Below are 21418 nucleotides of genomic sequence, written 5' to 3'. Positions count from 1 at the left end.
TGTAGGGATCGTAAAATCGAAAAATATTCCCTCGATTCGATTTTCGAATCGGGACAGAGTTTCAATTTTAGTTATAATATGGTCGCGTTGGAAATGAGCCGCCGAAAATGTCGGTAAAATTATTATTGGGCCTTTTGCGAGCGTGTCACAGAAAAAATGTTGATCGGTATCTATATAGATGTTTACTTTATGGAAATGTGGCGTCATGGACTACGCTAGGAGATTCCAATTTCGATATTCGTACATTCAGCTTTTCTTGCTATTGACAAAAGAGCAAATATTTCGTTGGAGAAAGTTATTTCAGTTGTTTGCCTGTAAGAAAAATTCGTACGAATACCGGACTTTTATGATTCTCATAGAACATCTTTTTTTCCTAACAATCACAATCCCTGTAGCCTTTCCTATTTCCTTGAGCATTGTCTCTCTGTCGCGCTGTTAAGCTTCGTGTTTATATTCTAATGAATCGATGTCCAGCTTTGATACGACAAACGTATTACGATATAACTCAAAGAAGTCGTGACTTACCATGGGATCAATACGATTTGCGAAACAAATCTTTGGTGTTTCAGCGGACGTAGCGAAAGAGAATGGTCAAAGTTTTACTCGTTTAGTTAATTATAGACCGATTCGTCGGCAAGAATAGGAAAACGTTGAAATTTTGTTTGTTTCGGTTGCCCCCGCGTTCGGTTCAACGAAACAAAGGCCCGGCTATCTTCTGGTTCGGAAACGAGAGAAACGAAGGGACGAAGACCGCGCCCCGGAGAATATTTGCATCGAAAACTGGATTATAAAGTTTCGTTGTGTTATCACTACTTAAGAGATTAAGGTTTTCTTGCGCAGAGCCTCTTGGGAATTCTAATCGTGCTCGTTAACACTTTGAAACTCGATCGAGGGTCTTTGTCTTCTCCGTGACCAAGAAAAATTGCGCTCCATCGTTGATTAGAATTCTCATATGTCGCAGGAAATTACAATGAAGAACACTGTTGACACGTTATCAGACTCGGAGATTCTTCTAACGGTAACGGCTTGCACGACTGCGCTCGTATTAGTCGTTCTTCTTCCCACGCTCATTTACTAGTAGGTATCCTATAAAAAGAAAGGAGCGTTTTAGCCATCTTGTGAAATGTACGTTCTTTGTCCTAGTCGTTTGCTCGATATCGACGGTACGTCACGCTATAGACGGTATAGAACGTATTTTGCACTAATGAAAGAACGTATTCTCAGAGGGTGATAAGGTTAATCGAGCTGGCTAATGAAATCGCTTTGTTTCTGTCTTCTATTTTATCAGTTTAATTTTCGTCGTGTATCACGTGGTAGCGTCTTGTGTCAAATAAAATAATTCGTATGTTTTTATTCGTTTAAGGATACGATACTTCGAGTACTAATTCATACCTTCTATCTTTTTTAGCAAATTCTGTAAAAGAGACTTGCTAAATCAAGTCGTATAGTGCTGAGCATTGACCAAAAGCACGGGGACAACACGACCATCGTAGTATAAAATGTTGTCAAATGTGTAAATGTGTAAATACGTAAATTGTTATGAAATATGTAAAATTATGTAAAATACAGATCTCAATTTTCATAAAACCAGTTCGTCTATCTTGTTGAATTGAATTGAACGAATGAGCGAATCCGAGTCAACCGCAATTATCAATTTCATAGGGAATTTCATATGGGAAATACGATGTCCACCGGTGTCCTCGTTATACAAATTTTCTATCCTCATTACGATGAAACGCTACTGTCCACTCGCTGTTAGTACCGTTAACGCAGAATTAAACGTAATATCATGTATGATACATGCACACCGATTTTGATTCGAGAGTAAAGTTTTACGATTAGCAAAGGATCAGCCAGTATAGATCGAATAGTCTTTTAAACTCGATAATAGTGTTTGAACGTCGTTATATGTTGTCGATAACGGTATGGCAACGAACACAACGGTGTGTGGACTATGTTCGCGTTGTAATTTTGGGGAATGAAATTTTGGAGAACGTCGGTTCGGATAATTACTAGGATGCATCGGCATGTGTTTGTTAAAGCCGGTTATTGAATAATAATTTCGGCCATGCAGTCGCGGCATCGAATAGTCGAGTGGTTTGAAATAAAAACGTGGACCCATCGTTACCGATCACGCTGTTCGCGTTTAGTTACGCAGGACGCGCGACCATTTCGTTTAATGGAATATCAGTACACGATTGAACAAATCGATCGGCAGAATTTATCATATTACTACGGGACGTTGAGAAACACGATGCTTTCCGATTCGTTTGGCCGGCTACGACATCATGGGAGCAATTGAAATTGCTGATAATATGTTTCATCGATTCAGTCAGTTTAACACGTACGATGTTTTAACTTCGATGGATATTCATTTTTCATTTTTTATCGTACATCGCAAATATTTTCTTGGTCCGGTAGTTGTTTCTTTTTTCCAGTTCGCTACTTTCGTAAACGGAATATCATATGGCGGGAGAATAGGGAAATTGTTTTAAAATTAGATCGAAGGATTAACGTTTGACTCTTGTCGCCGCCACTTATACTGCCATGCTACGTCTTTCCTTGACGACTCTGTTAGTCCAACGTGTAATTGCACACAACGAAGTATAGAAATTCGTCACTGTAAATTCCGTATAAGCGCTCGAACTTGTGTCACAGATACATGTCATTCGCGTTCAGCAATCTAATTCGTAATGTATTACACTTGCATTGGCGTTTGTAATTACACAAACTCCAAACAAGCTTGAAACAAGAGAGTTTCTATATTCGTTTACAAAGGATAACGTCGAATATTCATTACATTTTGCAATTCAATCGAGTTGAATACAACTAATTTAAAGAGCAAAAATTTCCAAGAGCATAGGACAATGTAGTAAAATAAACCGTATACATAAGGCTGGCGCGAATAATAATATCAAATTTGATATAACCAGAGACTTTCGCGAGGTATGATCGGGTCGTTACCCGACTCGGCAATGTTTTCTTTCATTGCATTGCAAATTCAAAACGTCTCGTTAACGCGTGAAAACGCCAACTTTTATAGAAACGTAGAAGCTTACTCAGGAATTTCAAAGCTACTCACCGTGAAAATTTTCTTGTCGGTCGTATATATGTAAAGTTACAACGCGTACTTTTATTCATCTCCAGTGAATAAATAGTAAACACCTTGCCCGAATCTTTTTATATCTGAAATCATTCAATAGATATACCTGCTGCCAATTAACCACGCTTATTGATTTATCTTAATAAATCAGTTATTTGCTTGATAAATTTATCCACAGAATCGTATTGCACAATAATTTACTAACCAATAATATTACCGAATTGACAAGTGATGAATTATGAATTCGAAATGTTTGTTCCACGAACACTCCTTATCATTTCACCTTCCGTACGACAATTCGCTGACCTATAATCTGTAAAATTTACTTAAGCATCGCTCGTTTTATTATTACACTTATTATTGTTACGTAAGAATATTTATTTACTAGTATTTTTATAATACTTGTAGAATTTCATTAATAATTTTCGTTTTATTTTATTCAATGTAACCCGAATGATAATATAGAGCGATATCGATCGTCTATATGTTTTCATTGTACGGTAAGTACGATTTTACCTACCGTCGACAATACAATATCACATAGAGGTAAACCTTACTATTGGCAGTGATAAGAAGTCGGAACACGTCTCGAATTGTAAAGCTTAGGAGGTGAATGAAAAGTCACGCGATAAGGTGAGCAAATATTCGGATTTACCGTGCCGCATAGGGTAGCAGCATAAATGTGTGGTATAGATAAGTCGTATTCTACTACTGCAGGTTTCAATTGGATTACTATACTGGGATAAACTAAACCTCGATAACAGATTCGGTATCGCATGTATCTTAACCGCGGAGGTTTACGTGCTAAAGAGTATTTTATATCTCAAAAGCAAAAGAATTCGGTGGTGCTCCGAAGCTCTAAAGTAATAAAGTCTTTACACCTTCAAACATTGTAGCACTTTGAGTGTGAAGCAACTACTTGCGTATGGATGCAACAGAGAGTGAAATAATCGAATATGAAAGATATACGTATAGATGATAACATCTGTATCGTGCATAGACCAACCCCGTTCCCTATAATCTTCGTTACTATCCAGCAATTACGTTATAAAACACTACTTGGAACATCGAGGAAACTACAAAACGGACCCTTTACTGGGAAATAATAACTCGGGTTTTCCGGATACTCTGCGTGTGATATGTAATAGTCCTACACTGAATGATTAATGAGAATAATTTATTGATCTTCGTTGGCCGCTGTTTTACGAACATTTACATCAGGGTAAAAGTTATTTCGTTCGGTGTTCCATGTTTCTAAAGAACATTCAGTGAAATGAGCATGTTTAACGTGAACATTCGTCAAGTACTGTACATAGTGGAATTGGCTGGAATGTTCACGTGCACCTGGCCAATTGATCCGAATAATAATAAGAAACAAATCTTTTTTCGCAACATCCGATGGTCGTTTGCGATATTAAATGTTATTTTCCTAACGATATCCTTGGTGTTCGCTATCTTTCACTTTCGACACGATATACCTATTTTAATGAAAACTGTCTCCGAAGTAACAGCTCTACTGGAGGTGCTCTTCGATTTGATTCTTTGTAGAAGGAATAACGCTCAACTACAGGTTATTTGGGTTTGAAGCACGAGTTTAACGATGTTTCACAATAAAGATATGTTAAAAAAGTTTGTCGATTTTTTTAATCAATTCAGGTTCTGATAGGAAAAGTTAAAGCATTCCTGGAAGTGGCCAGTGAACATGAGACTAAGGCAATAGAAAGATACATGGATCGTTACAAGCAATTTCTCTCGGTAACTGCAATGGGATATATCACAACCGCGATCTCATTTAGTTTGGCGCCTTTCTTCTCGGCCCAAGAATTACCAGCAGATGGATGGCTTCCATTTTCCACCGAATCACTCGGAATATATTGCATGGTCTACGTTAACCAAGTTTACTGCATTTTTCAAACGGCATTCTGCATTGGCGTTGATTTCACGATCGCTGTTTTGTTCAGTTTCTCCGCAGCCAGACTAGACATACTAAGAATGAAACTACGGCACGTGAATAGTTCTGACATACTGGTAAGCTGTATCAAGGAACACCAAGAAATAATAGGGTAAGATAAATTTCTTTTCTATTAAGATATACATACAAATATAGTCTTAATGTAACCTTTGGGCAATAGAACAGCGCACAATGAAATATTTGAAAAAATTAAGTTAATCAGATATTTAAGAAAATTGAAAAGCATAGTAAGGAAATAATGGTTTGAAAAACAGGCTACTGACTATGAAGCGAATTAGGTTTTAAAATACTTACTGTCAATCGCTCTGAAGATAACATCCAAGGTAGCATAGGGGTAAGAAATGCACTCCTCTCACACGCACATCGTTTCTTCCAAGTGTTCTCCTCAGGGTGACAACACCATTTGACTGATTTCTAATAAATATACATATACAGGGTGGTTGGTAACTGGTGGTACAAGCGGAAGTAATTCTACGCGAAAAAAGAAGTCGAAAATATAGAATAAAAATTTTTCGTTCGAGATTTTGTTTTCGAGAAAATCGACTTTGAATTTTCGCTCGGTACGCGTGCACTTTATCACGTCTCGTTATAACGGATCTCACTGTAGATCGTTATCTCGATGGAAAAATTAAAAAAAAAAATTAAGAAAAAAATTTTTGTTTTATATTTTCGACTTCTTTTTTCTCGTAGAATCACCCCCTTTCCGCTTGTACCACCAGTTACCAACCACTCCGTATAAATGTCATATGCTCTATGATACAATCGCGATATTTTGCTAATTTATCGAACTAATAGATTGTATCGACATATTCAGTAGCTTCGTCTAAACATGAATTTCAATTTTTGTACTATTATCTCGTGTTATCACTTTGTTATTAAATATCTATCAAATAATCGTTTAAGAAAACAGCCGAATTTTTCTTTTATGTAATCAATATTTCATTGACTGCGTTGAATCAATGCATGATGCAGTGCATCGTACTGCATTTATCATTTAAAGGTATAGAATAAACAATGCCAGAGAGTTAAATCTTTACCGAGTTAAGTAAATTGAGACCGTGTCATGGTCAGATTTGTGGAGGATACTAAAGCTACTGTTGAGACTTTATTATTCAAAACGAACGCCACGATGGGAAGCGCTGTGATATGCGGAGCTTTCCCTCTGATTTACGTGAGTCTGGCCTGCTCGACAGTTTTCCTTTCTGCACCATTCGTAGCGTAGCGTAATAAATAAGCAAGGAATGGGATCTTAATGTATCACAAATCGAGCTGTTTTAAATGAATATTTTTATAATAACATTCAGAATCAATCATTGGCCGTAATGAGTCAGTATCTTTCTTTTGTGGTGTCTGGTTGTACCCGCCTGTACGTCATCTCCTGGCCAGCGGACGATTTAAAAGAAAGTGTAAGCCAACCAAATAGTAACGTTGATAGAACATCATCTCATCTGGCATCGACATCGTCTTCATACATTTTCTTTGCAATTAAACGAGATTCTACTTTCCTCGATTCCAAAGCCCATAATTTTTAGCTTGATAATTGAAGCTAAACTTCTATTTGCAGAGTGTGCAGTTCGCAAAGTCGATCACCGACGTTCAATGGTTAGGAAAGCCAAAAGACATGAAAAGCTCCATGCTTATTATGATGCAGAGAAGTCAAAAACCGCTACTCATTAGAATGAGTGGTTTACTACCGCCTCTTACCTTGGAATATTTCGCAAACGTAAGCATGTTACTTTCAGAAGTAATTCTCAAAAAATCAGATATAATTATTTGGTAAAATGATTTATAGTTTATAACTACAGTATCGTCCTACTTCATGGCAATGAGATCAATGATTGAATCGTAATTTTCCTGATACACGTTATTTGAATATGTAAATTACTGAAACATGTAATAAATTTATTGCGTTCGAACAGAAAGTTGTACAATATTTGCTTAATATGCTTCTTTAGAATTAGATATATTAACACTAACTTTACCAGGCCATTATCAGGCCAACATAGATCAATTTCTCAATTTTTGTTAATATAACATGTTTTGTTAATATTACGTAACGAAATTAGACGAACAAAAGAAATAATAATGAATGTAGAACTTGAAATTAGATTTTGAAACCATTTCATCGGGCCTGGTAACGTTAGTGCTAGTAGAATGTCTTACCGATTAATTTAAAGTTTCGATGCGTTGAACTTCTTTAATACCAGTTTTAGCTAATTGTAAGATCTGTGTCCATCGACGTTCACATGTATTTTTCTGTTTGCGTCACTTACAGTATATTTCGCGACATTTCTATACACGTTTGTAATAGCACTTTTGGTCCTTTCGAGTGGCAACGTAAGAAGATCGCTTCAGAAATAGGGACGTGCACTGCAACTTCGTGTAGATATATAAACAGGTATTTGTATAACTGAATATACACACGACTTTATGCACGTATACAATTCTTTTTCGAAGAACGTTTTCTTACTTTCCCTGTTGCGTGATAACTACCCTTTGCACCTGTCTAACACGGTACGTACTCTTAATGTATAATGCAACCAATAATGATTAGCGTTAAGTCAGCTAGCAGCGCGTTACTGTAAAGAAAATCGCAAACCGGTGGAACATATTCTTGGATGTAATAATTTATTGAATTTCTCGTACGTCTACAGTAATTATATTCAAGTAACATCTGTGAATACTCAGTTGCTTTCAAAGCACTTTGGTTACATATATTCTCGATAGTTTGTAATATATCACACCATCGTGTCGGTTCTATCTACTTCGTTGGATTCATAAGGCAACCAATTTATATAGTTATGTTGAAACAAATAACAGCAGAGAAAGTTATACATATTACTTGGCTCAGCGTAGTGATAAGCCTTTGTTGGCCACTTCCTATCAATAGCAACAGAAATAAAATCTTTTGTTTCAAGATTCTACAAATCTGTAGCGGTATTAGTGGCTGTTTGCTATTTATGCCAATATTATATTCGATTTATTTGCACTTAAATGATATCGTCATTACTTCTTCCTGTATGTGCCTTTTATTAGGAGTGTCTCAAAATATTTTCCAGACTCTTATATGCTTCATCAAGCACGATTCTCTACAGGTAAGCTTTAATTTCGATCATCATTTGACGTAAAACTCGGTATGTAATTGTTTAGAATACGAGACATCTCACCGATTCCGATAAGCTTGGGATCTTTTCGAGTATGTGCTGCAGTATCAGAAGCGATAAGATTAATCTTAACAACATATTTCAAACTTATCTAAATCGGTGTGACGTGCCCCATTCTACACACTTGCCTAAAATTAAACCAATGTGTTTTAATTACGCGTTACAGCGTACAGTCGAGGAAATGATGACTTATGTTAAAGAAGCACAACAATACGAGAAAAAAATTTTCTACAAGTACATCAAGAAATGCTATGTTTTCTGCGGTGGTTCCATGGCATGTACGTATGTGACAGCGACTTGTTTTTCGTTACGACCTATAATCTTGCCAGTTTCTCTCCCATTTGATGCGGAGTATCCATTTCCTATCAATTATACATCAATGTATATTATCATATATATGCACCATGCTTGCCTTTGTATTCAAACCGCTGCACACGTATGCGTAAGCTCATTTGGGGCGCTTTTACTTTGGTTTACGGTAGCGAGATTTGAGTGTTTAGCCGCGGAATTGGAGAGGAGCACAGACTTCGATGCGTTGGTTGTTTGCGTAAAGAAACAATTACATTTAAAAAGGTAAAGATAGTATTTGAAAGGTAATGCGTGTATCAAACGATGCATTTATGTTTTAGTAATATTTTTCTAGATACGCGGAAGAAGTGTTTAATAGTTTTCGATTTTTGGTACTGTATGCCATTGGAGTAGCCACGTTTGGTATTACTCTGTGTTTTCTTATGGTGCTTGTAGTAAGTGAAATTTATAAATTTATCACATTTTATATACACAAATTTTACATAAATTTATCACATTTTACATATAGTGTAATGTAACGTAAAATGATGCTACTATTTAATTATGACATTAATGACATAATTTATTTAAATAGAATGTACCTCTATTTGTGAAACTACAGTTTATAGGCGTATGTGTCACTGTACTTATGGAAATTTACTTATACGCGTGGCCAGCTGATTATTTGAAAGATATGGTAGTAACAAAAATGTGGTTTCTATGTCCTGGAGAAATACAAATGTTCACTTTTTTAAAATCAGTTAATTTTTCATAATTTCTAGAGTATGGACGCTCCACAAAGTATATATAACTCAACATGGTATGAACAGAAATTGAGAATGCAGAAAAGTCTACTGAATGTGTTAATATATCGACAACCGCTAACGCTTTCAATCGCATGCATAGTGCCAGAGCTCTCTTTGCGTTACTACTGTTCGGTAAGTTCGCGTGCCATAATTGTGATGAGAAAATTATTCAAAGATCTTGAATAAATGGCAAGTTTACAATATTTCAGTACCTGTCCAATGCCTTCTCCATGTTCACTACTTTGCGCGTTATGATACACAATTAATCCAGGATGGATGTGTTCTGAATGTGGTTCTATTCGTATAAAGGAACATTCGTTGTAATAATCGTGATTAATGTTACTAAATTTTATAACTAATTGTGTAATAACATCGTATTTTATGGATATAACACACAAATATATGTACGAATAAAAACTATTATCAAAGTATAATTATGAAACCTATGAAATATGTCTAATTAAATGCGCACAGTTAACAGTGCTAAGTCGTTGACAAAATTTGTATTATAACAAAGTATGGAATAATTCTGTGATGAAAAATAGATGAATAAACTTACATACCTTAAAGAACATATGACAACACAATAATGGCAGTAGTAAAATTTATTGCTTCGAATGAAGTACCATAATTAAACATGCGTTTATTATCAGAGTGGAAGAACCACGCGAAAAGTTGCAATAGATTTATTTCGTCTGAACTGCAAGCAGTAAGAACATTTTGTTGAATATATTTCTTTAATATCAAATATATAATATTAATAGAATTATTTACCGGGAAATCGAAACCTAAAATTTCTAAGCATCGAGCTTCTTCAATGTCAGTTATGGTTAAAGATTGTGTTCATAATCGTTCACATTTCTCTTCTCGTTGCATTACTTACAGTATATTTCAGAACATTTTCGGTGCTTTTTGGATTCGATGTAAGAAGATCGCTTCAGGAAAAAGGACGTGGTCCGTAGCTTCGAGCAGATATCGCAAACAAACTTTTGTGTGACTGAATGTGCATATAACATTGTACGTGTGCAACTTTATTTTAACGAACGCTTCTTGACTTTCGCGAATATTAACTCCGTTGCGTGATAACTACCCTTTGCACGTGTCTAATGCGGTACATACTTTTAATGTATAATGCAAGCAATAATGATTAGCGTCAAGTCAGCTGGCAGCGGCCTACTGTGAAGAAAATCGCAAACCGATAAAACTTGTTCTTCAGTGTAATAATTTATTAAATTTCTCGTACGTACAAACCAATTATATGCCAATGACGATTGTGAATATACTCTTGGATTAAAAACGATTAAATTACATATGTTCTATCCCTCGATAGTCTGTATATATCGAACTCTGGCACCAGTTAAATCTATTGCGTTAGATTCACAGGGCAAACACTTTTTGAAGTCATGACGAAACAAATAACACCAGAGAAAGTTATTCACATTACGTGGCTCAGTGTAGTTATAACTCTTTGTTGGCCGCTTCCTATCAACAGTGACAGAAATAAAATCTTTTGTTTCAAGATATTGCAGATCTGCAGTATTATAAGTGCCTGTTTGCTATTTCTGCCAATGCTATATTTTTGTTATGTACACTTTGATGATTTGATCGCTACTTCCTCGTGTGTCTGCCTTACAATAGGTGTATCACAAAATATATTTCAGACTATCGTATGCTGCGTCAAACACGTGTCTTTACAGGTAAGTTTTAGTATCTGTCGTTACTTGATGCAACAATAGATAACTATTTGGAATAAAGGACGCTTCATCGATTTTGTTGAATTTGAGGTATTTTGTAAAGATTAATACTTTTTCTTAGTATGTGCTGCAACGCCTGGATTAATGATATTCATCTCATTATTTACTATCATGATTTAGATGGCTGTAGGAATTTTGGCAATCTAACATTATTGTTATGTCTGATTTAGTTTACTTTTGAAGCATTAATACAGATGGAAGGGTTAATAACGTACGTCAAACCTAACTTAAATCTAACAAAAACCTAATTCAGATAAATTCAAACAAATTCGAAACATTAAGGACATGGTACATAATAACAATATTTTTACGTATCACTGGAAAACTATGAGCGAGTTGGAATTATGTGTATTGGGAAAAATTATGCAGCATATAGATCTTGACATCATACATATTTCAGACCTATCAAAATCGGCGTGACGTCCCCTATACCACAGCCAAAATTATACCAATTCATCCTAACTATGAGTTACAGCGTATAGTCGAGGAAATGATAGTTTGTATCAAAGAAGCGGAACAATATGAACGAGAAATTTTCTACAAGTACATCAAGAAGTGCTATGTTTTCTGCGGTTGTTCCATAGCATGTACGTATGTGACTGCGGTTGGTTTTTCATTACGACCTGCAATTTTGCCTGTTCCTTTCCCATTTGATGTGGAATATCCGTTTCCTGTAAATTATACATCAGTATATATTATCATATATATGCAACATGTTTGCGTTTGTTTTCAATCCGCTGCGCAAATATGCATAAGCTCGTTTGGAGGGCTTTTACTTTGGTTCACGGCAGCGAGATTTGAGTGTTTGGCCGTGAATCTGGAGCGGAGCACAGACACTGATACGTTGATCGATTGCGTTAAGAAACAATTACATTTAAGAAGGTAAAAATAACATGTGGAAGATGAAGCGTGTATTAAACGATACATTTATGTACAGTATTAGCGATTATTTTTTATAGATACGGAGAAGAAGTGCTTAATAATTTTCGTTTTATGGTACTTTACGCTGTTGGAGTAGCCACATTTGCTTTGACTTTGTGTTGTATTATGATGATTGTAGTACGTATACTTTATAACGTTTTGCGTATAGTATAATGCATATGACAATGATTATTCTATTTAAGTATTGACACAAATTTGTTAAACAGGATGTACCTCTGTTCGTGAAGATACAGTATATAGGTGCATGTGTTACTGTACTTACGGAAATTTACTTATACACATGGCCAGCTGATTACTTGATAGATATGGTAAATCATATTCTATTTTCCGACAAAGTAAATTTTTAATCTTTGTTAATGTGTCATAATTCTTAGAGCATGGGCATCCCGCAAAGTGCATATAATTCGACCTGGTATGACCGGAGGTTGGAAATGCAGAAAAATCTATTGAATATGTTAACATATCAAAAACCATTAGTACTTTCCATAAGATGTATAGTGCCAGAACTCTCATTGCGTTATTATTGTTCGGTAAGACAAATTGGTGTTGAAGTGTCATAGTTACGAAAGAATTAGTCAAAGGTATTATATAAATAATAAATCTTTAACATTTCAGTACCTGTCCAATGCCTTCTCCATCTTCACTACTTTGCGCGTCATGATACAGAATTAATTCAAGATGAATGTGCTCTGAACGTGGTTCTATTCGTATAAAAAGCCATTCTTTGTGATAATCGCGATTAATGTCACTCTATTTCATAACTAATCGTGTATTAACATTGTCTTTTTATGGATTTTTATGAACACAAATATTTATTTGAGTGAAGACCATAAGAAGAATATAACTGGGATCATTGTAGCAGCTAAATTATTCGTAATTGGATACTTGTGTTCATGGAGCTTATACTAATGGAGGGGTCCCAGCACGTACGGATAGGATCAACGGAAAGAAATACACTTTTCTGTTCCTAGTCATTATCGTGGTTGCCGGCCTTGTGGTCATATACCCGTAAGTGTGTGGTCTGATGACCGTATTCTACTTTATCTCTCAAATAACTAAAGGTTTCTTTGACCATTCACTTCAAATCTTTTTGTACAATTAAAAAAGTATACGATAATATTGTTGAAATTAATAAACTAGGTCAGGCATGATATTTGCATCATTGATATGGTGCAAAATATAAATTACTTATTAGAGATAATTAAAGAAATATAAATGCACAAACAGTTAAACAAAATAGATACATACATATAGTATATATATATACAAAATGAAAAAATCACTCTCCTTCGCCCCTCACCGCGATCCGTCGTTGTTTGAATAGCGCCCCGTAAGAGAAAAACTCAGAGTGAAGGAATTACTATAGAGACATAAGTAATACCTCTCTCATAATTACACCTGATACGCATTTTCTTATTCCTGGTATATGGCCAAGACCCCTCCATAGGTATAACCTCTCTGCTTGTGCTATAGTAACTTACAAACAATACCTTTCATTTAATTCATAGTACCTCCACATGTAACATAGCGATAACACTTCGAGAATAACTTAACATCAATTATTTGTTTACTTGGACAGGCAATTTTATTACCTAAGCTATTATCGTTCAAACATTTTGTATATAATTATTATTTCTAATACTCGTAGATAGTGAACTTATGTTACACACTGTACTACGAAATGTATCCATTAATTTGCTGGCTGTTCCATATGGGATGTCTCCCACAGCAGTAACCACACATGGGAGAATTACGTAATAAAGCGGAATTCAAAAGAAAACTCTCAGGCTGTTATTAGTGCTGCAATAGGGATTCTTTCATATTTTATTTCAATCGTACTAAGAATACTCACGTAACTGTATACAACCGAACCATTACCTCTATATGATTTCATTATTTGTTTCATTACAATTCTTAAGAATTATTTCAAACCGAAGCGTTCTGCTTGAAGACAGAACGGTGTGATATCTTGACACGGTAGTTGGCTTTAACTTCGCGGCGGTATGTTTCGAAATGCGACGCCTGAAACGGCGATAGCTTTTACTGAATTTATCCTGGGATTGTCCTGTTGTTGGCCGCTTCCATCGACAGCTACCAAGTCTCAGATACTTTGTTTCAAAATTTTGAGATCCGTGTTATTTCTCAACTCACTTTTACTCTTTTGTCCCTTGCTATATGCAATATATGTTCACCGTGAGGATACAGCAATGTTTTGTAAATCAGTTTCTTTGACACTTGCCGTTGTACACGTACCTCTGCATTCCACCTACTGCTTCAGTCAACACGATCGATATCAGGTAAAATTCATCTTTAATGGTCATCTCAAAATTTAGTGATCCAAATAACGTACTGCAGCGATTAATCGAAGAGATGAAATCTTGTTGCGAGAAAGGAAATTCGTACGAAAGACAAATCTTCCAACGATACGTGGACAAGTACGCCATATACTACGCAGCATCTGCAGTTTGGTTTTATTGGAGCCCATCTATTATTCTCATCGGAACGTTCTTCATATCTGATCCCTTCCCAACAAATGCAGAATATCCGTTCCCAGTTGATTTTGAACCCGTGAGGAGCATTATTTTCTTGCAACAATCGCTCGTTGGTATGCAATGCGCGTCACTTCTGTGCACCAATATACTTTGCGCGTTACTGTTGCTCTTCGCTGCAGCGCGCTTCGAGATTTTAATGACCGAAATATGTGCCGTTAACGGTGTTAAATCATTGATAAAATGCGTAAAAAAGTATTACACTCTGAAAAGGTATGCAACGATTCTACGGTGAAAAAGAACTCGATTAAACTGTATATCTTAGAGAATATAAGGTATTAGAAAATATCATGGATATTTTTCAAACGTGTGGTTTTAGATACGCAGAAGAAGTGGCGAACACAGCTCGATATACGACTCTGATTACGCTATGTATCTGTGGCATAGAAAGCGTATTTGCTGGTATCATTTTTATCGGAGTGAGTAACGAATAAAACAAATTAATATGCTATTACAATTAAAATTATTAAAATCTGCTCGAACAAATAGCGACAACCATTTACTGTGAAACTTCAATTCGTTACTGTATCTATAACTGTGCTATTGGCGGTATTCATGTGCGCGTGGCCAGCTGACAACTTAATAGATGTAGTAAGTTTCAAATTTTAGTATTGTAGCTTCAGATTATGAATTACAGTTAAGTGTATTTTTCTACCAGAGTGAAAGTACCATGAGAACGGTTTACCAATCTAAATGGTATGAACAGCCTTTGAGGATACAAAAATTTATATTATTCATGATGATTCCACAATCTCCGGTGATCTTAAGAATCAGGTGTATCATTCCAGCTTTCTCTCTCAGCTATTATTGCTCGGTAATGAAGTGATTTTTCTTAATCGATTTCACTGCCATCTTTATCATTGTAATAATTTAGGTACCAACTATTTGATATTTCAGTTCATCACAAACGTGCTTTCTATGTTTACGGCTCTACGAGTTGTCATGTTTCAAGATGAAGATGGAATACCTGACGATATTTAGCAGTCGTTTGAATTTTGTAAATTATGTAATGGTTTAATTGTTATGCAGTAAATTGTTTCCCGTGATTTGCTGATTTTATTGATTAAATTTCACTAGTTCAACTGTTAGGAAAGTTGCATAAGGGAAAGAACGCGTTTCGAATTCGTGGTGCACTAAACATTAAGTTCTAAATCTTACGGAAAAAATTTGAAGCAATGAACAAAAATTGAGTAAGCTGTCTGATTTAAAAATCTAGTGAAAGAAAATTTATCTAACTGTAAGGTACCTACCGCTTGCTCGTATAATACCACATAGGAATTTTGTTCTTGAAGGGGTGCATGTTAGAGCAGTGTAAGTTGATGATTGAGCTAAATTTGAGAAATAGAGTAGCAGATGCAATTTACTATTACAAATAGGAAACATACGAGTCTGTTATTTCACAGAAATAATGACATGCATTGAACAGTTGCTACTTTTGACAAATAGAAGTTTTGTGCTTCGACCACCTGTGTGGTAACGCTGAAATGGCACGTGAGTAATTTAGCGGATGTACTATACCCTTTTAACTTGTTCACACCACTTTTTCGGTGCTTAATAACTGAGATTCTGTCATAAACCTTGAATTTTTCAAGCGGTCATGCGACGGCCAATCTAATGGTTTCCGTAATATAAGCCGAACCCTTTCGAATATTCCTCAAGGTTGTATGTTTCACTTCCTGGATACTCGCACGTAACACTGGCCCTCGATGACCCTTCCAACGGGCATAACGTGCAATGGAAGGGAGGATACAAGGTATTAAGAATACTGAAACAGCACATTTTCGTCAGAATTCTAGTCATAAAGGCAAGTCAAATTGCTATCTCTCGGTAAATCGCTTCACACATCGCGAAACGTTTTAAATATCGTAACAGCATTGCGAACTTTGCACAGCTATATATACATATATAAAAATCACAATCAATCAATAGTAATTAATCTATTTCTTGCAACTACACATGACAACAGCCACTGTTGCCACATTACACTGTTGGTTACACCCCTTAATCAAATGGGAATCCTTTCGCTCGATTCCACATGGTTCTTCGAACCGTATATCGGTACCAAGGAGGAAGCATCAATCCGGAAGAAATTGAAGATCACATCACTGAAGTCAGTAACATCAGGAGTGTCATCCTCGGAGGAAGAACTCTATCGAACCTGTGTTTAGAAGAACTCATCGTTTCCAAAGGAGTCGGTTACTCGGAAAAAGTGATATCCAACAACGACAGAATCGAATGAAGCAAATGAAGTCAACCGTTCAAGAAAATTGACATCCGCTCTCAGGACAGGAGCCATTGCTTAGAGTCAATTGCGTCAGAAGCGTTAGGAGCGTCACATCCACGCAACACTCCTTCAACGACAAGTGAACACCATATAAGGTTGTAGTATTCGTAAGCTTGACTAGAAGCAGCACATATCTCTTCATCGTGTCAGTCGTATCTCCGCTTCGAACAGTCAGTCGTACTTTTGCTCCCGAATCACTTATTTATATCACTTAGATTCCGTGTTTTTTTACCCTATCTCCACATAAAAATACATATAATGTGGCTCATAGTCACGAAGATCGCATGAAGTTTTTGAAATCGAAACGTGACCCATTTAAAGTAGAATTCGCATGCTTACTCGATAACTATGACGAAGAGACACCCGTAACGAATATTGGCGTATGGTTAGAAGATTCAGAAGACGAATTTATCTCATTCATTAAATCACAGGTCGAATTAGATCAGATGGACGTCGTACACTCAGCTCCAATGATCTTAACATTGAGAGATGTTATAGAGAAGAATGTCTTGACTCACATTCACTTTGTCCGAGGCATCGGACGATCGTGGCTCAAAAGATCTAATCTATCCATGCCTTATCACTGTTACGATCGCAATCCTATGCAGATGCTTAAGCAATTTCACTTTTAACCACCTGCATTGGAGTAAATGTAATGTGATAAGTACCTTTTTTTTTTTTGTCATATATTTTGAACCACGATCGGTTCACACCACGAACGAATAACTTATGTATATAACTTATGATTCTCCGCTCTACAGCATATCTAAAATTCAGTGCATAATATAAAACACGTGACATGAATTCAACACACAACAATTGGAGTTGAGACCCTCTTTTGTAGATAATTATCAATTGCTCTACTCAATCTACTCAATCTACTCAATCACAAAATTCGACAGAAAATACACGGATCTTTCAAAACACATTTCAGTCTCATACCGACTTCTTATAAAATGAAATCACATTTTCTAAAATAAATTTGCCAATATTTATGGATTCTTACGAGAAATGGCACTGTTCACGACAATATAGGAATCGATGAAGAAAATTCATGTATATACTTGCGATCCTGCCTACGACACGAAATCAGTTAAAGCGATCGAATCTTTCGGTAACAACGCGATAAACTATTCACCTGTTTGGGGAATTCTAGAAAAACGATACAATCAGCCAGCAATAATCGTTACATCGCTTGAAGGTTCTGCTTGAACTACCGTGAACTCATCGCGCTCCGAACCAAGAACTTCGATGATTCTTAAATCACAGGAAATCTCACAATCGCGTCTTAGAAGCTCTCACGCAACCGACTGTAGATACCCTCCTTTAATACTTATTTAAGTCAAAAATAGACCGCGAGATAACACTGAAATGGAAAGAACTCATACAACACACAACATTCCCAAAGCTAAAGAAATGGTTCATACTCTTATACGATCGCTGCAAGATTTCAGAACCAGTCGGATCTAGTTCGTGCGTTTCATCAATATTAAATATTGAAAAAGTCACCCATTGACGTAATCAGCAATCTTTCAATCGTAATGCACCAGACACAACACGACAAACGTGTCGCGAATTATGGCCAACCGTTCAGTGTTCCTTCGTCATCACCAAGATTGCGTGTATCTTTTCCCAAGAATCACATCTTTTGCAGAACTGCAAATTTACGCATTTACATTGATACTTTCCCTCGGACGTATAGCACTAGAATTCTCTTTGTGTCATTTCTCTTCGTTAACGTAAGTTAGCGTTCGAGCGTTATAATTATGAAAGAATTAATCAGAGATACTGTATGAACCATTTAATAAGAACGTAAAGAACCATTTCTTGTGATAATCGCGACTAATGTCACACTATTTCATAACTAATCGTGTATTAACATCTGCTTTTTACGAATTTCTATGCACACAGATATTTATTTCAATGAAAACCACTTTCGAAACATAACAACGGACATTGTAGAAACTGCGTTATTCGTAATTGGATACTACAGTAACTGAACAAACGATACCTTTCGTTTCATTGCTTGTACTTACACATCTAATAAATGCCTGAATCATTTAACATCAATTATTTGTTTACTTGGAAAGGGATCTTTTTTACCTAAGCTATCATCGTTCAAACATTTTGTGTATAATTATTACTTCTAATACTCGCAGATAGTGAACTTATGTTAGACGTCGTACTGCGAAATGTGTCGACTAATTTGCAGCCTGTTCCATATGCGATATCTCCCACAGTGGTAAGCACATAAAGGAGAATTACGTATTCAAGCGGAATTCGAGAGAAAACTCTCAGGCTGTTATTAGTATTGCAACAGGAATTATTTCATATTTTATTTCTTTCGTACTAAGAATAGGCAAGTAACTGCATACAACTGAACTATTACCTCTACACGATTTCTTTATTAGTTTCATTAGAATTCTCGCGAATTATTCCACAGTAAAGCGTTCTGCTTGAAGACAGAACGTTGTGATCTCTTGACACGGTAGTCGGCTTTAAGTTCGCGTCGGTATGTTTCGAAATGTAGCGCCAAAAACAGCGATAGCTTTTACTCAATTTATCCTGGGATTGTCCTGTTGTTGGCCGCTTTCATCGACGGCTACAAAGTTTCAGACACTTTGCTTCAAGATCTTGAGATCCGTGTTATTTCTCAATGCACTTTTACTCTTTTGTCCTTTGTTGTATGCAATATATGTGCACCGCTATGATACAGTAATGTTTTGTAAAGCAATTTCTTTGGCACTTGCTGTTTTACAAGTACTTCTGCATTCCTTCTACTGTTTCAATCAGTATGATCGATATCAGGTAAGATTCATCAGTAATAGCACTCTCAAAAGATAGTGATTCCAGGAACGTATTGCAGCTATTAATCGAAGAGATGAAATCTTGTTGTAAGAAAGCAAATTCATACGAGAGACAGGTCTTCCAACGATACGTGGACAAGTACGCCATATACTACGCGGCATCTGCAGCTTGGTTTTATTGGTGCGGTGCAATTGTTCCCATCGGAACATTCTTCTTACCCGATCCCTTTCCAACGAATGCAGAATATCCGTTCCCAGTTGATTTTGAACCCGTGAGAAGCATAATTTTCTTGCAACAATCGCTCGTGGGTATGCAGTGCTCGTCACTTCTGTGCACTAATATACTTTGCGCGTTACTGTTGCTCTTCGCTGCAGCGCGCTTCGAGATTTTAATGACCGAAATACGTACCGCTAACGGTGTTAACTCATTGATAAAATGCGTAAAAAAATATTATTCTCTGAAAAGGTATGCAACGATTCTACGATGAAAAAGAACTCGATTAAACTGTATATCTTAGAGAATATAAGGTATTAGAAAATATCATAGATATTTTTCAAACGTGTGGTTTTAGATACGCAGAAGAAGTGGCGGACACGGCTCGATATACGACTCTGATTACGCTATGCATCTGTGGCGTAGAAAGCGTATTTGCTGGTATCATTTTTATCGGAGTGAGTAACGAATAAGACAAATTAATATGCTATTACAATTAAGATTATTAAAATCTGCTCGAACAAATAGCGACAACCATTTACTCTGAAACTTCAATTTGTTACCGTATCTGTAACTGTGCTAATGGCGGTATTCATGTGCGCGTGGCCAGCTGACAATTTAATAGATGTAGTAAGTTTTAAATTTTAGTATTGTAGCTTCAGATTAAGAATTACAGTTAAGTGTATTTTTCTACTAGAGTGAAAATACTATGCGTGCGGTTTACCAATCTAAATGGTATGAACAGTCTCTAAGGATGCAAAAATTTATATTATTCATGATGATTCCACAATCTCCGGTCATCTTACGAATCAAGTGTATCATTCCAGCTTTCTCACTGAACTATTATTGCTCGGTAATGGAACGATTTTTCTTAATCGATTTTACTGCCATCTTTGTCATTGTAATAATTTAGGTACCAACTATTTGATATTTCAGTTCATCACAAACGTGCTTTCTATGTTTACGGCTCTACGAGTTGTTATGTATCAAGATGAAGATTGAGTAGTTGGCGATATTTAACAATCATTTATGAATTTTGTAATGACTTAATCGTTACACAGTAAATTGTTTCCCGTGATCTGTTTATTTCATTAATTGAATTCCACTAGTTTCAACCGTTAGGAAAGATGACGCGCTTCCAATCTGCACTGAACATTAAGCTCTACGATGAGTTTTACGGAAAAATTTTTAAGTGTAAAATTGAGTAAGCTGCCTTATTTAAAGATTTAGTGGAAGAAAGTTTATCTAATTGTAAGGTACCTACCGTTTATTCATATAATGCCAGCTAATACTTTTATTCTTGATTGGTTGCGCAGTAAAGCAGTGTGGGTTGATGATAGAGCTAAATTGGAAAAATAAAGTAGCAGGTGCTATTTGTTATTACAGATAGAAGATATACAGGTCTGCTATTCTATAGAAATCATGTTATGCATCGGTATAAATTTTCGTATAATTTTTTTATTATTTTCTTCGGGAATTTATTTTCCGTAGTTGTCCCGTTTACGGGATAATTTTTTGAGCAAGATGTGCATATT

At 36.0% G+C, this 21418-nt stretch overlaps 5 protein-coding genes and 1 long non-coding RNA gene across 6 annotated transcripts; 5 read left to right on the top strand and 1 right to left on the bottom strand.

The window, feature by feature from the left end:
* The first annotated feature begins 4014 nt into the window (after window positions 1-4014).
* On the top strand, window positions 4015-6992 carry LOC100746810. Its single transcript, XM_024365683.2, has 6 exons — window positions 4015-4673; window positions 4760-5166; window positions 6147-6246; window positions 6380-6481; window positions 6640-6798; window positions 6868-6992. Exons 1-6 carry the CDS (start codon window positions 4377-4379, stop codon window positions 6922-6924), a joined length of 1122 nt encoding a protein of 373 aa, XP_024221451.2. The 5' UTR covers window positions 4015-4376; the 3' UTR covers window positions 6925-6992.
* Window positions 6993-7029: 37 nt separating this feature from the next.
* Window positions 7030-9779, top strand: LOC100749554. The gene is made up of 5 exons (XM_033319317.1): window positions 7030-8170; window positions 8406-8786; window positions 9123-9224; window positions 9310-9465; window positions 9543-9779. Exons 1-5 carry the CDS (start codon window positions 7877-7879, stop codon window positions 9597-9599), a joined length of 990 nt encoding a protein of 329 aa, XP_033175208.1. The 5' UTR covers window positions 7030-7876; the 3' UTR covers window positions 9600-9779.
* A 931-nt stretch (window positions 9780-10710) lies between these two features.
* LOC100749315 (odorant receptor 85b-like) lies at window positions 10711-13360 on the top strand. Its single transcript, XM_003487266.4, has 6 exons — window positions 10711-11030; window positions 11563-11969; window positions 12047-12146; window positions 12236-12337; window positions 12404-12559; window positions 12645-13360. The coding sequence occupies exons 1-6, from the start codon at window positions 10737-10739 to the stop codon at window positions 12699-12701; spliced, it is 1116 nt and encodes a 371-aa protein (XP_003487314.1). The 5' UTR covers window positions 10711-10736; the 3' UTR covers window positions 12702-13360.
* LOC112212302 lies at window positions 11000-18330 on the bottom strand. Its single transcript, XR_002946117.2, has 3 exons — window positions 18001-18330; window positions 16097-16343; window positions 11000-11758 (listed from the first exon to the last, which is right to left on the bottom strand). It is a non-coding gene; the product is annotated as an uncharacterized LOC112212302 (long non-coding RNA).
* On the top strand, window positions 14014-15615 carry LOC100746691 (odorant receptor 49b-like). Its single transcript, XM_003487244.3, has 6 exons — window positions 14014-14326; window positions 14385-14791; window positions 14898-14997; window positions 15068-15169; window positions 15237-15392; window positions 15476-15615. The coding sequence occupies exons 1-6, from the start codon at window positions 14033-14035 to the stop codon at window positions 15557-15559; spliced, it is 1143 nt and encodes a 380-aa protein (XP_003487292.1). The 5' UTR covers window positions 14014-14032; the 3' UTR covers window positions 15560-15615.
* On the top strand, window positions 18320-20957 carry LOC100746568. The gene is made up of 6 exons (XM_033319316.1): window positions 18320-19670; window positions 19729-20135; window positions 20242-20341; window positions 20412-20513; window positions 20581-20736; window positions 20820-20957. The coding sequence occupies exons 1-6, from the start codon at window positions 19377-19379 to the stop codon at window positions 20883-20885; spliced, it is 1125 nt and encodes a 374-aa protein (XP_033175207.1). The 5' UTR covers window positions 18320-19376; the 3' UTR covers window positions 20886-20957.
* Window positions 20958-21418: the final 461 nt, after the last annotated feature.

This window comes from Bombus impatiens, unplaced genomic scaffold (genome assembly GCF_000188095.3).
Source record: "Bombus impatiens unplaced genomic scaffold, BIMP_2.2 scf_0146, whole genome shotgun sequence".
NCBI classification, from domain to species: domain Eukaryota; kingdom Metazoa; phylum Arthropoda; class Insecta; order Hymenoptera; family Apidae; genus Bombus; species Bombus impatiens.
The sequence above is the reverse complement of the archived record's forward strand: the minus strand, read 5'-3'. Positions and strand labels throughout refer to the sequence as shown.